This window comes from Arvicola amphibius, chromosome 12, assembly GCF_903992535.2.
Source record: "Arvicola amphibius chromosome 12, mArvAmp1.2, whole genome shotgun sequence".
Classification (NCBI taxonomy): domain Eukaryota; kingdom Metazoa; phylum Chordata; class Mammalia; order Rodentia; family Cricetidae; genus Arvicola; species Arvicola amphibius.
In genome coordinates this window covers 16,225,704-16,242,106 of record NC_052058.2, presented here as the reverse complement: position 1 = coordinate 16,242,106, position 16,403 = coordinate 16,225,704, and the positions used below count along the sequence as shown (strand labels likewise).

Genomic DNA, 16,403 nt, shown 5'->3' with positions numbered 1-16,403 from the left:
GACCAAGATCCATACCAATGCAAAGTATTCATCTCTATATATCATATCCCCCTTTATGTGAAAACAAACATTTATAAACAATTATTTTGAGAATTTGGGTGTAGTTTTCTCCAAACTGCTTTCTGCTGTTTGTTGGTTGAAATATTTAGGGTTTATAAAGACCTTTTGGGGGAGGGGTCTTGTTTCATTGAATCACATTATCCTGATAGAATCCCACAGCTTCTCATTATATGTGTAAACAAAAGCAGAACTCCTTTTCCAAAGCAACATATCCTTAGACCCAAATTTCGAAGTCAAGATACCTTTATGTTAGTTTAACTTAGCAGCCTCCAGAAACAAATGCCTTTCTGCAGTCAAAAATTTGAAGAAAACTCAATAATATGCACAATCCAGAGTCTCTGTGCATTTTTATCTTTACGTGTCTTATTTTTTTACTCTATTACTTTTTAGTATTTATTTGATTATCTCTGCTCCTTTAATCTATGACTATCTACCTTTTTTCTGTCTATACTCTTTTTCCTCTCTCTCCTAAGCCTACATATATTTTTTAATACATACCGTGACCTGTTCAGAGGTTTATTTTTGTCTGAACCTATCTCTATTGTGTATCTGTAATTATTTTCTGACCAAAAGTGCTTCTAAAAATGCTAAGCGGCATGGCTAGGACTAAGGCTGCTTTGCCTTTTGGCTCCGCCCAGTCCAACATGGCGGAGATATGCTCACCACCAGCTCTGCAAGCCATGCTCATTGCCCCAGCTCCAGGGATGCAGCAGGTCTATGTCACCATTAAGCAACCAGTAGCATGCTATTTACAAATCCTATTTAAGTGTAGGAAGGACCTCCTGAAAGAGCCAGAGTTTCATGCTACCTATTGGTAGGGTTCTAGCTGTCATGTCCTTCTCCTTCAGCGGCTGCATGGCATCTCTTTGACTCCATCTACTTTCTTTCTTTATCTCTGTTGGGATTTTCCACCTGGCTTTGCTCTGCTAAGCCATTGGTCAAAACAGTTTTATTATCCAATAAAAACAACATATATACAGAAGGACCTCCCACATCAGGTAACAGATGGTCTGAGGAAGGAAAACAGAATGGCATCAGGCAGGGCCTGGATTTCTATTGTGCTTTGTGACCTGGGCGAGTCATGCATCTTTTTCATAGCTCTCTCTACATCAGTGAATGGGGAGCAAGAGCCAAGCTGTCTAGATACCTTTTGTTGTTTGTCTCCCTTGGTTCTTGGAGAAGGGATAAGACCTGTCAGTCTTAGAGGGCTAGCAGATATGTTGATGATGATCTTAGTATCTTCAGCCTTTCTGCTTAACGTGTGTACAGCTCTGGGATGGGCTATCTTCAGTTGGAAGCCAGAAAAGGAATTTGTATTAGACCTTTCCTAACTCAATCTTATCCAGCAGGCAAGCATTTGTCTCTTTGACTCCGAGGTAACTCATTCATGACTGGCCATATTGTCTTGTGATAATTGTCGAGGCTGAAGGGAGTAAGTTCTTGAGGGTTAGTGACTTGGTGACATGCATGTTAGCCCCTTTGTGAGACGTTATTCACTGAGCCCCAGCACTCAGAAGCCTGCTTTCTAGTACAGTCCGTGAACGGTGGCTCATCTGATAAGCAAGCTCCTCTCTCAGAATCATCTGGAAACAACATGATTTTGATTGCTGTGTTTAAACAGATACAGCTACTTCTAAGAGGGTGCCTGGCTCCTCTGACTTTCGGTGATAAAGATGTAGCTGGACAGAGCCCAGAAGCTGAATGCAGCCAGCTATCCTGCATACTGTTAGCCAGGGACTCAAGTACAAATTGCAAAGAAGGTAAATATTGAAGTAAATACTGAAGACATCCGAGACTCAGAGTCGTGTTTGCAAATGTGCCTGCCGAAGTGCCTGGTACAGCTAAGCACCAAGACCAACTGAACTGAAAAGGAAGGACTGGAACATACTCAGTGGCAGTATGCCTGCCCAGCACGAATGAGGGCATGCCCAGCAAGATAATGAAACCTGGAAAAGAAACACATTTAATTATTTAAAGGACTATAGGAAAGAAGATTTGATCAGGTAGATGGGAGCAGTAGAAAATAAAATCGTCTAGATCCATTCCACAAACACGCTTTTGTTATCTCTGCATGCGACTACGTTGACCTTGGTGTCCAGTGGACAAGCCAGTCCTGGTCCATTATCCTGTGACGTACAACTTGCAGAGAATAACCTAAAGTGTAGAAGGGAAAATGGAAGCACTCTTTCAATATAAAAAAAGCACCCAAAATACATTGAAAAAAGATAAGCTATTGGGAAAGGAAACATCCACAGAGAATTGGGTGAGACTTGGCCCGTGACCTCACCAGGCTGTGCAAGGTGTCCCCAATGCCGCATTCACCTGTTGATTTTCCTCAGATGTCATTGTAAGTGAGAACCAGATGTGTGCTTTAGATGGGAACAAGGTGCCGTGGATTTGCGAGTTTGGTTTTGTTCCTGGATGCTGTCCCAGAAAATATCATGTACCACCTGTGGCTTTATCATTGACAGTCGATAGGGACAGCAGTGTATGTGGCAGTATCCTCATTGTCCCCTCGGGGATGTGGCAGGTTTGGCAGCATAGGAAGTTCCTAGAGGTGACCTATGCCTTTGGAGAGTTAGTCGCCCCTGTGGAATACAGGGACACCATTCTTTGGGCCTTCTCTGTGCTGCCTTCTCTCCAGCTGCTCTGGGGTCACATTTCTTTCTGGTGTGTAGAAATGAGAGTAAGAAAGTGTGGTTTGGCAGAATTTCCACCGAATAATGCCAAACTTCCCAAGTTATACCAGGAATTTAAACAGAGCTAAGTTTCCAGTCAGTGGGAAGCAGACAAATGGCTGTCATGCTAATACTGAGATGTATAAATGGTTGCATGTCCCTGGTATTAACACAGGCTCCATCGTGGCTAGCCACCCTGCTCAGTGACCAAGGGAAAAGGTCCCTGCCCTGGACTTTATTGCACTTGTATTTTATTAGTGACAGTAATATTTTCCCCTGAGCATTTAAGGGTTGTGGCAGGCTGAAGACATTTTTGTTTAGCTAAAGTTACCTGTATAATAGAAGGCTGCTTGTTTGTTCTTAGCTGCTCAGCTCCAAAATAATCACACAGAAACCATATTATTTGCAATACTATTTGGCCAATTGCTTAAGCGTATTTCTGGCTAACTCTTATATCCTAAACTAGCCCATCTCCATTAATCTGTGTATCACCACATAGCTGTGGCTTACCAGGTAAAGTTCTGACCCGAGTGTCTGTCTCCAGCGGGGCTCATGGTGTCTCACTGACTCCACCTTCTTTCTCCCAGCATTCAGTTTTGTTTTCCCTGCCTAGCTAAGTACTGCCTTGCTATAGGCCCTTTATTCATTAACCAATAAAAGCAACACACAGACAGAAGGACCTCCCACACCAGTTACTCCTGTTTTTGTTTGTTTATTTAGGCTAATGTTTTCACCTTTAGAAGTAAACTAAAGTTTTAAAATAACCACATAGCACACTTAGAGTTTTACCCCATAATCACTATATTATGTGAGATGAACAGAAGTATGTTTCTATACCATATCCTCATTTTCCCCGGAAGTATGGGTCTTTATAGCAGATTATGGGAGAGATAGACAGAATGGACTACCTATGTGGACTTCTGTTACAAAAGCAATCATTGGTTAAAAAAATTGGAAACAGTCTCTGCTACATAGGAAGTTCAAGGGAAGTCTACGCTGCAAGAGACCTACTCTCAAACAAACAAACAAACAAAAAACAGGATACGCTCTAGTCTTATTTCTGTTGCTGTGATAAAATGCCCCGGCAGAGAGGAAGTCGAGCTGGGAGTGATTTATTTTGCTGCACTATTCCAGGTTACAGTCTGTCATGGCAGGAAAGTCAAAGGGTCCAGGGCCTGAGACAGCTAGCTAGCAATGTCACTTGGTCAGTTGGGAACAGTACAGTGGATCTCTGCATGTTTGCTTGATCTGTACGTTTTCTTCAGAGCCCAGCCTATGAAATGCCACCCAGATTCAGGGTGGGTCTTCCAACCTGATCTAGGCCACAGATGGTATCAAGCTGACCAAACCAGCCACCACACCTTACTAATACTTTAGCCAGATGGGGAGGTACATTCCCGTAATCCCAATACTTGAGAGGTAGAAACGGGAAGTTAAAGAGTTCAAGGCTAGTCCTAGCTACATATCTAGTTCTAGGCCAGCCTGGGCTATATGAAACCCTGTCTCAAAAAGCAAAAACAAGAAGAAACAAAGCAGAAATCTTTCATGGTCCTGTCAATGGATCCAAAGGAAAATGAAGTCCAAAATGTTCTACACACTCCATGAAAATGTGGTAGCTGTGTCTGCTTTTGTCCGCCTCTGAAATCCACCCGCCTTCCCACAGCTGAGCCCAAGCACTGCTCCTGAGAACCCTTTATCTGAATCCCTGTGTTCTTCATCAGCAGAACTGCTCATGCCTTCATCAATTGAACCTCTGCCTGTTTCTTGCTTTGTGAGCACTTGGGGTCTTCCTGGTGCAAAGCTAGCTAGCATCAGGTCATGTCACAGTTCTGGTCCTCGTCTGTGAAGAGCATGTCAGACACTTTGTCCTCCCCAGGAAGGGAAGAAGTGAGTGTAATGCAACTTACAATGTTGGGGGTTATTTTGATCCATTATTTTAGATGGGAACAAGGAAGTGACCTAGCTGACGTGCTGACAAATGGTCAGGGGAGAAACCCTATGCTCCCCAGGTTACTGAGCGTGGGTGGAATTAAACCCACTGGTTCTCCAGACAGCAAGCTGCCGGCAATGGGCAGAAATCCTGTGAGCCCCAGGTAATGAACTCCACGTCGTTTCCTTTGTCAGATCTCCCAGCTGATGACAGAGACCGGCCGGGAGGGACTGACGGAATCGGCGCTGAACCGCTACAATGCAGACAAGCCTGCAGCCAGCAGCGTCCCTGCCTCCCAGGGCTCCTGTGTGGCCAGTGAGACTTCCACGGGTCCCTCAGTGGCGGCTTCCTTCTTCGCACGGTAAGAGATGCTCAGATCTTTGGTTCTCTTGGATACACCCGGCTGGTGAACCTCCTGCGTGGACCGGATCTGGAAGCAGTAGAGGGCATTTAGGGCTGTTGACATTGTGAGGCAGACAGTTCTGTGCTGAGAGAACTGTCCTGTGCATTATAGTGTGCTCCGCAGCATCTTCAGCCTCTGTCTGCCACAAGCTGTGTGCCTGTCTCCTTCCTATGTTCTGGAATAGTCGGATGTGCTCTGGTTGATAACCACTGTTGTCAGAATGTATGGCTCTAAAGATGGTCTTCCTTGGGGTATGGATGTCATAGGTACAGACCTGTGGCTAGCAACCCCAGACTTAATTGCTCGTGAACCTGCCCAAAAGAGACTATGAAAGAGCTGGCGAGTGTATTCCTTCTTGACACACTAGCTGCATACATAACTAATCAAACAGTGGGTATAGAGCTGATCTTAGGGAGTTAAAAGCCATGAGAACCAAAATTGAAAGGTATTTCAACTATGTTGTCTGCCTAATTTTAGCAGCAAGGCCAAGACGGGACTGGAGACGAAGGCCAGCTGAGTGGGGCGGCAGGGTTGTCTAATTCAATCTCATGGTTTTATGAAGGAGGAAACTGAGGGTCAGGAAGGTTCGTCTGAGTTCATTCAGAGCAGAGACAGAAACGGCAGATGGTTGCTACCTCTGCCCCGCTAGTCACAACTCATTCTTTACTTGATACTTGGAGCTATACCTTAAAAAAATTCCTGTCTCGGATTCTCAGACTCTGGAGTAAATAGGATCTAGAATAAATAGCATTGGGTATGAAGTCTGAGGGCTTGCGTGGCTCAGTTTCCACATCTATAAAATGGGGGTAATGTCTAGTTTGAAGATTAAATGTTAGATTATTAAGAATACTACAAGAGTTTAATTTCATGTGGGCCTGGCCAGTATACCATGGAGCTTTTCCTACCCATAGGCACAGTGGCATGAAGGCCACAAATATAAGGGAGGGGCTCTGACTGAGGAAGAGACAAGTCAGAGGAAAACAAGAGAGCCAGTGTCCTGGATAAGATACCATTCATACTAGGTGGCAGGGAGGGCTTGTTGGAGGGCCAGCTTTGAGGGCCCCTTTGTATCAAGGTGCCCTGTTTATTCTCCTCAGAATATTTGGACTGGCTTGGATATGGGGAAAATGACAGAACATACATGTATGCTGGTCATGCTAGCTCTGTCTGTATGTGAATCTCAATGATGTCTGGACCACTGAGCAGGGACCCCAAGTTCACCGGGGTGTTACATCCTGCCATGCAGAGCAGGAATGAAGAGATGTAAGAGTTTAGGAGGACATGCCACAAGCCCAGATGATCCTGAGACCTGAGAAACCTATCAGAGTGTAGCCACAGGTGGGTGAACGTTGGCCAAGGAGTGAGAAGTCACTGCAGGCAGAAACCTTTGGGTCACCGTATAAAAGGCCATTTTGATGGCTCTGTGAAATACCCACGTGTGTGAGCAAAGGCTGAGTGAAACCTAAGAATGGGAGGGAGCCATCTCCTGGCTCTCTGGCGATGAAGGAGAACTTGCTGACCATCCATATCCCTTAGAGAGTGAGGTCCCTGTCCGGGGAGTGTGGGGTGAAAGTTGTACTGAGTGGCTACCTGGTCTCCATGCTAGACGGAGCGAGCCTCCTAACAGGGTGCTCTTTGAGTATGAAAATTCAGTGTTTCAGAGGATTCACACAAAACTGCCAGACCCACAAATAACACCGAAGGAAGTTTTGACTTGGGAAGACATTAGGGACTGGGGCTCGTGGTGGGCTTTGTTTAGGGAGAACAGGTCCTGGGCATCTAAGATGGATGGGGGTGGTGATAATGGAAGGAGGTTCTGCAGTTGATGCCAGCAGTGAGCAAGGATGCCAAAAGCTGTCTCTTCAGAATGTAGAAATTTCAGGGCTGAGCTTTCATAGCAGTGAGAAAGATCCAAGGGGGTTTCTTCTCCCTGAGTACTTACTCTTCACTTTATTTATTATGATGTATGTATGTATGTATGTATGTATGAATGTATGAATGTGTGTGTGTCTGCCAATGTGTCTTTCTGTCTGCCTGTCTGTGTGCATGCATTACCTGTCTGTCTGTCTGTCTGTCTATCTATCTATCTATCTATCTATCTATCTATCTATCTATCTATCTATCTATCTATCTATCTTCTTTTTTCTTTCTTTCTTTCTTTCTTTCTTTGTCTCTATCTATCTTTGTGTGTGCATGCACATGCATGTACATATAGATCATAGGATAACTTGTGGGAGTTGGTTCATTTCTTCTACCATTCTGGTTCAGGAATTGAACTCAGGACATCAGACTTGGTGGCAACCACCTTAAGTGCCAAGTCCTCCTTCTGGACCCTTTGTATCTCCTTTGTCGTGAACACTGATAGTACCTGGAGCTTAATGGTATGTATGAGCTTGTCTTAGAAGTGTACAGCGGGGCCGAGTGTCACACAAAAGCACATGCGTACACTTCTCCCTCATCGCTCACCCTTGCCTTGGTTTGTCAGTGGGCCTTCTGTAAATTAGGTGGCGTGTGAACAACCTGCCTGTCATTATCAGGTACTTACAGCAGATAGAGAAGTCCCATCCAGGATCTGCAGTGCCAAGAGACAGAGCCAGGGCTCCACCACTTCTTTGGATCCCCAGAGATCCATGAAAAAGGATTCATACATTTCTGTATCAAGTTCACAGTAACTCAAGGCCCATTGTCTTAGTCTGTTCTTGTTCCTGTAACACAATGTTCAAGATGGTGTGATTTGTGAAGAACCAGAGATGATCTCTTTCTGTTCTAGAGACTGGGGAGTCCAAGACCAGGGTACCAGTACCTGTGTAAGGCTGCTCTCTGCTTCCAGCATGGCATCTTGCTGCTCTGCCCTTGTGAGGTGGAAGAGAGACAAAGTTTCTTCTGAGCTGCCATGGTTTAGTGGCCTTCTGAAGGTCCAACCTCTTAAGACCAGGGCAGTGGTGATACAGTTCCAAAATAAGCTTTAGAGGGGGAGTCTAAGAATAAAATAATTCTCCTCTTTAGATCATAAACATTTTGGGAGTTGTCTGTACTTCGTAATTTCAGTCCACAGTTCTTAGGGGAAAAGAAACTTTAAAAATAATAACAGCCCAGGCTATAAGCGTAGCTTGGTGGAGAGGGTGTTTGCTTAGCATGTGTGAAGCCCTGGACTGGAATGTCAATATTGCATAGATTAGACATGTGGGTACACACCTGTAATCTCAGCACTTAGGAGACAGGAAGTTTAAAAGTTTAAGGTCATCCTTGGATACATAGTGAGTTAGAGGAGGCTAGCCACTCTGTCTCAAAGAAAAAGGACTCAAAGTGATGATGGTAGATCTAAAGAGGAAGCTGGCACATCTATCCTCAAATTGGTCAGTCATGTGTCGGTATTGAGCACGAAGGCCGTTTCAAATGTGTGAATCTGTCAGCATCCATTTTACATCACTGAGAAGAAATGATGAGATAGGAGGAATGGTTAGAGTTCCCCATGTGTTGACTGCTCACTAATTATGTCCTTTGCTTTCTATCATTTAAAGTACACAGAACCCAATGGAGGGGAACCCTGTCATTGGGAATTGAGACAATGGAAATGTCACTGTTATTTGAAAAACAATGAGTAGATCCTGTATCATGCATGGAATTGCCTCAAACCTTGGAAAAGAAAATGAATCTTTCAGATGATCTCATATCTTCACACTGAGTTTTCATTCCCAAATAACCCGAAAAACCATAAACAACTGTTGTCTCTGTCTGTCTCCTTCCTTCTGTGTCTTATGCTTAATGGCTTACCATTTGGAGATCTGGTCACACTACTTTTTTTCTGTTGATTAAAAATATATCTGTCTTGGGTTTAAATATTCTGGATAAACTTTAGTGTTCAATGCCCACTGTGATGGCTAATCTTGATTGAGCAGTAAATAGGAAATCAGTAAAATCCACCCCTGGATATGTCTGGGAAGAATTCCCAGAGACAAGAGGACCATGAAGGTTCTGATATCATGGATGGATCCATCAAGCCCTCAGTGTATTCATAAATAATATTATGTTTTCATATGGGGAAGGGTAGGAGTTGAGACTTAGTTGGAAGAAGTTGACACTGTGAACATGTCCTTGCAGGCTGCATGGTACCTGGGCTCCTTCCTGTATTTCCCCCCTCTCTCTGCTCCCTGTCTCTCAGTAATTGAAGATCAGCCACACACTACCACTGCCATGTTCTATCAAGAGTATAGGGCAAAGTCTCCATGGATCGAGCCCTCTGAAATGTGAGCTAAGATAAATCTTGCCTCCCTTGAATTGTTTATGGCAAGGAATTTTGGTCACAATGATGACAAGTGACCAACACATCTTATGTTCATTTTGTAGGGTCCAAGTGCTCTGCCTTCTCGCCTGCCATACTGTCCTGTCCTCTCATAAAGTCACTGTCATACCATGGTACTCCTCTCATCAGCCTCCCCCAGGGGCAGATCTTAGTGCACGTACATACACACACCACTTCTCTCACCTTTTGTTTTTGGTCCAAACTTGTTCTTTTTCTAGGGATGTTGCTATGCTGACATCCATCAAATCCTCCCTGCCATTCCTTCCATCTTTGTCTTTAAGTGGCTTCTCTACTGCCTGACAGTTTTCTCCAAGTTTCTCGAACATGTTCCTGACTATTATGTGACTGATTTGAACAGTAGCTCCTGAGGCTGGAGATTGCCATTGTACTAAAACCAGGTCGAGGGTAAGCTGATTGTAGGGGCTGACTCTTTATGCCTAGCACTGCTGTGAGGACCTTGTTTCCTCTCTGGTCAGCCCCCAGTGGACCAGTCTTAGTACCACATATGCACACGTGGCTGTAGTTATGACTACTCCATTCTTATTGCTATTACATCTACTGATAACCAAATAAAAATAGTTCCTGGTTTACACCGACTACAGCAAAGGCTTTGCATGTGTAATCTTAGATAGAGGAAGTTTCCTTTCATCCCTGGCTACTGCACACTTAATAGTGGTGCTTGATCGTGTACTCTGAGCTTATTAAGTCCAAGAGGGATGAGGAGGATCATGGGGCTGCCCAGAGTTGATGCCCTTGTCCTCTATCAAATACAGTTCCCTGCAGGGACGCTTGCAAAAACACATCAACAACCATTACTGGGAAAAGCCACCTGAACACCACGATTGGTCTCGGGAGATGCAGGAGGAGAAAAATGGAGCCCAGATTCGTCTCTTGCTGACTTAGGGAGTAGAGCCAGGGCTTCATTTCTGCCTCTGACTTTACTGACTGGAGCAGCTAAATTCTGGGATTGTGTTCATTTTTAGAATTACACCTCAACATATTAAAAAAAAATCCAGAACCCAAAAACACATAAACAAGAGCTGTGTCAGAACTTTTAAGATATCATATTGGAGAGATTCTCTGTTATTATTCTGTCCAGTTTCTCATGTTTCCATAGAAGCACATGGTATTAACCCCGCCTCCTCGCTCTTGCAGGTCTCGTTCCTATGGACTTTCCTCTGCCCCCTTCTGTCACACCGCTTGTCTTTCCTCCATTCTAGCCCTGCCTATTCCACAGCTTCCTAGGGAAGAAGGGCCACTATGGCACTTCCTATGGGACACTGGTTAGGGCCGATGTGCAATTGTGTCACTTGTCCTGGGTCAGGACACCCAATTGTGAAGTGGGGCAAAGCCAAAGCACTACCTGCTCGTGGGGAGGCTCCTGCAGAGCTCCACTGGGGGCATCTTTTCCCTAACTACCTGCATGAGTGGCCTGGGTTCCAGATGCTCCAACCTTTCCTGTCCCCTTCCTTCGCAGCTAAGCCGAGCTAGGCAAGAATCTAGGAAGGCCAAACTATCAGCCTCAGGATCTCTGGCTTATGTATTCCTGGCAGGCTTAGCTTTAGTCTCATTAGAAAGGGTTCTGAGCACTTCTCGGAAAAGAAAGAACTGCGTTCATGCATATGGATGAGGTGAACTTTTAGGAACTATAGTTGTAGAAATGGAGTTTCTCTTAGACTCACCTCAGTGGCAGTGTGAAAAAGGAAGACAATAGGGAGCCGAGTGAGTAGCTGGTGCCTTTGGATTTCCAAGGCCCCAGGAAACAGTATCAGGTGTAGGTTGCATGAAGAAATAACTCATGATTGCCCGAGACATGGCAAAAGCAATTCAAACAAGTGGCTACATTTAGTGCCTACACTGTGAAGCCCTGTGTTAAAAGGAATCTAAAGGGCTGGGAGTTTGGATCAGCGATTAAAAGCACTCATGGCTTTATTAGAGAACCTGGGTTTGAGTCTCAGCACCTGGATAATGACTCACAATTGTCTGTGACTCCAGGCTCAGGGGATCTAGTGCCTTAATGTGTCGTCCCAAACATCCGTCTAGACAGTTTGTATTGACTTGAGCAGAGCAGAAGTGGTGCCTGTTTGACCCATACCAATGTGAGACCCTGCACCCTTGAGTGCCTCCCTAACCAGCTCCTGCTATGGAGAGCATGCACCGCATGCATTTCCACCTACACAGCAATTATGTTTAACTGCCATCTTGTCTAGGTATTGACTATCATCTCACAACATCTACAGACCATTTGAAACAAACCCCGGGCATGCCTTGGTATGAATGTCTGAGGACAAAGCATCAATGAACCTGTAGCATCCCAGGGATCCTTGTTAATTGCCTTCTGCATCTGAGTCTCTAGTTTTGATTGTCTTCTTACTGGTGTTGGTGATAGACTGGGAAGGACACTGAAGAACGCAAATGGGAAGATAGTCCAGCTTAAGGCATAACCTCAAGCCCCATACTAGACAGCTAACGACCTCTTCAATCTTTGATTTTCTGTTTTTTCTGGATATCCTATGTCTGCTTCACAGTGTCATGGTGAAGATAGCAGGTGGTCATCTGAGTCTTTGAGATGATTTCAACACAGAACCTGCCACAGCAGGATAGATCCCTGTCCTGAGTAGGAAACTCAGTGAACCCTCCCTGTAGACACCCACATGGTACCTGCCTTTGTCTGATCTTTGTAATCCTGCCTGATAGCTACCCAAGTCTCTAGAGCCATTGTAAAGATCTAGCTTCAGGCCTTAGAAAGGAAGCTACCTATACAGGGAGTGCAGACCAATGCTCTCAAAACCCATAGGGAGTCAGAGACCTTTGGTAATGAGATCTCCAAAGACTGGTGGAGAAAAGCCCACCCTCGAGGCCGTGTTCTTTTGGGTTCAGTTAGTCTTCTTCATAATTCTAAATTTTTGAAGGTTTGTTTGTTTGATCTGTTGATTGAGTCAGAGTCTTACTTTGTAGATCAGGTTGACTTTGAACTTACTGTACAGTTCCGGCTGGTGTTGAACTTAGGATCCTCCTACCTCTATTTCCCAAGCGAAGCAAGCATCCATCAACATGCCTGGCTTTGAAGGTATTTCACTCCTTTATGTGCCTCTTTCCCACTTTCCCAGCCCTGGGATTATGACTGAGTACCACTGTTCCTGGCTTTTACTTGTGGGTTCTGAGTAATAGAAACGAGATTCCCATCTTGCAAGCAAGGCCAGTACTTTACTGACTGAACCATGTCCCCAGTCCCCTCCCCTCCCCCCCCCCCCCCCCCCCCCCCGCTCTTGATTTTATAGTCCAGACAAGTTGATCTCTAATACAGACAAGTAGAAAGAAAGGAAGAACAACAAAGAATTCTGTCACCAGGTAGAACTAGGAGGAGAGGATCAAAAGTTCAAGGCCAACCTTAGCTACATTTCAAGTTCAAGGCCAGACTGGGCTGCATGACTGTGGAAAAAAAGAATTCTGTTATCCTAGATCTCAGTGGTGAGTCATGCCACAAACGCCGCAAGTCTAAACTGTCATGACATTGACCTTGTAAACCAACCAAAGCGTTAAATTAAATCAAAGTGAAAGATGGAAGATGGTCTTTTGCTTAGGATTTGAATTTAGGGGTGACGTAGAGTATGCCGAAAAGGAGTGGAAGCAACGGTCAAGTAGGGAGGCGCGGAAGGGGGGACGAGGAGGAGGATGCACCTCTGCTACCGCCCTGCTGCAGTATGCTTGCAACTGGTCTCCTCTTGTCAGTGTTTACCGGAGTGGAAATCACAGCAGTTTACCTGGTCCTCAGCATTCCCAAGTTCCATGCACCATGCTCATCACCACATTTTTAGCTTCAAAAGTGCCCCCGAGTTGGCTCTGCTAGTGTGCCATCACAGACGTGAAAATGAAAGCACAGAACGATGAGGTAAATAGTTCAAGGTCACACAGCTGGTGTGTAGGGAGGGTCTAGATCCAGAGCCGGTGAACTGGAATGTCAACTCCAAAAGGCAGAGACAGTTGTCTCTGTTCATGGCTGAAGCCCCGTAGTAAAATGAGCTCCCAAGAAATGTTTGATGAATGAATCTTTGACTGCTCTCTGCCTCCAAAGACAAAGTTCGTTGAGATGGGTGGGCGAGCCAATGTAAAAATGGCAACCCCAACATAAAGAATGGATGCCAGAGCTAGGGCGGGGCTCCCTTTGTAAAGCACCTGCTGTGCAAACAAAAGGAACTGAGTTCAAATCCCTGGGGCCTAAAATGCTGGGCGCGGTGGTGTGTACTTGGAACCCCAGCACTAGGAGGAATAGCAGAAAGATCCCAGGGGCTTGCTGGCCAGCACGTCTAGCTGCAATTGCAAGTTCCAGGTTTTAGAGAGGCCTTGTCTCTAAAATAAGGTGGAGATGAGATCCAGGGTAAACATCTTGATATCAGTCTCTGGCTTCTGTACAACACACATACACACAAACACACACACACACACACAGAGAAAGAGAGAGAGAGAGAGAGAGAGAGAGAGAGAGAAATATACAGAAGCACACACATATACATGTATACACAATAATAATAAAAATTAATAGTAACAATAGTAAATGCCAAGCTCACTTCAGAATCTGAGTGTATGTACATGTGTGTAGGGGGATATGTGGTCTTGTGATCAATAGGTCTTATTTTTTATTAATTAATAAAACAATATTTTTTATTTTTTATTGTTTTTTTCTAGACAAGATTTTGGCTTAGTAGATCAGGCTGACCTTGAACTTGCTGGGATCCGCCTGTCTCTGCCTCCTGAGTGCTGGGATTAAAGGCATGCGCCACCAGTGCCTGGTGTAAAATAATACTTTCTATGCCACAGAGCAAAAGCTAGAGATTTTTGGAGGTTTTACATAGTCTCTCTGTATTCTTTCTCCTATTCTCGTCCCCACGCTCCCTCTTGCTTGTGCATCCCTTGTGCACTAACCTGGCTCCCCTCCCTGGTAAAGTACCCATGGGACCCTCCTCCAAAGCTTTGCTCTTTCATTTCCTGCTGGCCTTTCCCTAGTCTGCTTGGTGCAGCTCTCCCAGCCTTGAATCTCTATGCAAATGCCGTTTTCTCGACAAAGCCTTCCCAGGCCTTCCAGTTTACAATGACTAATGCCCCACCCTACATCAATACTCCCACACAAAGCCTCTATGAAAGGATTTGTTAATAAAAATCATTTGAATCTCGAGAGTTCTCCAGGTTGTCCTCTGCTGAAGTGCTTAGAAGTTCCCTGCATAGGTCAAGCGGTGTGCTTAAGCGGTGAACTGTTCCTTTTGTTCTAGGGCGCTTTGGGGGGATTGCATCCTCTCCCAGTATGAAAAATCATTGCCAGGAACCTGAACACCTTACGCAGCTCAGTTACCTAACTGTGTTTTCAAGAGGAGGCATTTAAAGGACCAGAGAGGGGATGCAGCCTGGGACAATAAACCTGAGGAAGAGTGTTACAGTGGAGGAGGACTTCTCAGTCACCTGAGGAGCACAGCTGATCAGGGCTCTCTGTCTTCTCCCTTCAGTGAGCCTCCCTGCTTTCTGTTGCTCTCTCTGATTGATTATTTTAATTCTAAAGCTGTCTTCATGAGGTATGTAAGGCATTTGGGGATAAAATCATAGGGAAGACATTAGAGAAACTAAAGATGTATTATACTGTGCAGGGCAGGGTGGAGGCTGAGCAGGCTGATGAATGGCATTGCTGAGGGAAACAGATCCATCCAGGGTGATCTCTGTGCCTTACCCAGGAAGTAGGAAAGGGCACATTAAGGGACATCATCATGATGGTTTGATTTGAAATAGGTCACACGGAGTCAGAGAGAGATCTGCTTGGTATCTCTGCTTCCTCTTCTGGGAAGGCATTAGTATTTTCTGGCTTCCAATTCTTCCAGCTCATGACTCTGGCAAACATTTCCACTCCTTCTACTGGAGCCCATGAGAACAGGAGAATGGTAGCCTGGCTTCCACACCCCCAGAATTTGCTCCCGTGGTGACAGACACTCAGAGAACAAATGTCAAAAGAATGAATCACGTGGGCTTGAAAACGTAGGTCTCTCTTGCTTCTCAGAAGAATAGAATATGTAAAAGAAACTGTGGGGTGGTGCTTGTAAGATAATTTATCGTGGGGCTGGAAGATTAGTGCTATTGATAGAGGTGATTCAGATGGGTAGGCACGTGGGAAAATTCTCATTGTTGGTTTCCACGTGGTTCTGCTCAGCAGTGGCGACTTCTGATAATTGCCCATCATTTCCTCTAACTGATGGGAGTGGATTGGATGTCATATTGGACCTAGATGCTTTTATCCCCCTGATACCTGACTTGTTTGTTCATGAAGCACATTAAAATTTGGGGAAGAAGATTTCGTGAGCTTGGAAATAATGGCCTGTCTCATTTTTTTTTTTTTTTGGCATCTTCCAGAACCAAAGCCTTCTCGGGCTATGGTTTGTCGTTTTAAAGCCCAGTGAAGGAAAAAAAAGGCCTTGGCAGGGACACAAAAGGAATTGTCCCCGGGGCCTGTGGTGAAAACAGGAAAAATCAACACAAGGTGAGCTCTTGTGGATAAAGAGAAAATGACGGGATATAAACCATCACTCAGGATCCTATCTCCAGTCTTCTAGATACTTCAGAAGAATAAATGTTGTTCATTTTTCTCAAATAAATTTCCATGCTTTATTATAGCTGTCTCTCTGGTGCCCAACCCAAAGTGCCAAGGTAGCATTTGTGGGGAAAACAGACTGCTTCGAAACCTGGCTATACAGAATGTCAGAGTTAGCGTCTGGGTTGAAAGAAAACTTCAGCTGCCCTACCCATACTCTGAACACCTGCTGTCTAAAGTCCTCGTTTCTACCAGTGAGGAGCTCCACAAACCAGGCCGGCCACTGGGAAAGGTCTAGACGGAGTCAAGAATTTCCTTATGTCTGAAAACCTGAATGGGTAGTGTCCAGGCTGGCTGCAGGGTCCTCCTTCCCTCCCTGCTGCTTGGCCCTGCCTCAAAGCCTCTTTCTCCAAGGCCTTTTAGGAGCTCATGAGAACAACCTTTGACCCCCCGCCCCCCCA

The 16,403-nt window shown here is 45.0% G+C and overlaps 1 protein-coding gene across 1 annotated transcript in view; it reads left to right on the top strand.

Moving 5' to 3' along the window:
- The window catches only part of Kif26b (kinesin family member 26B), a 403,437-nt gene that overhangs the window by 188,142 nt on the left and 198,892 nt on the right, over positions 1-16,403 (top strand). The window contains 1 exon segment of the mRNA XM_038349915.1: positions 4,863-5,029. Coding sequence (XP_038205843.1) covers positions 4,863-5,029 — 167 coding nt within the window.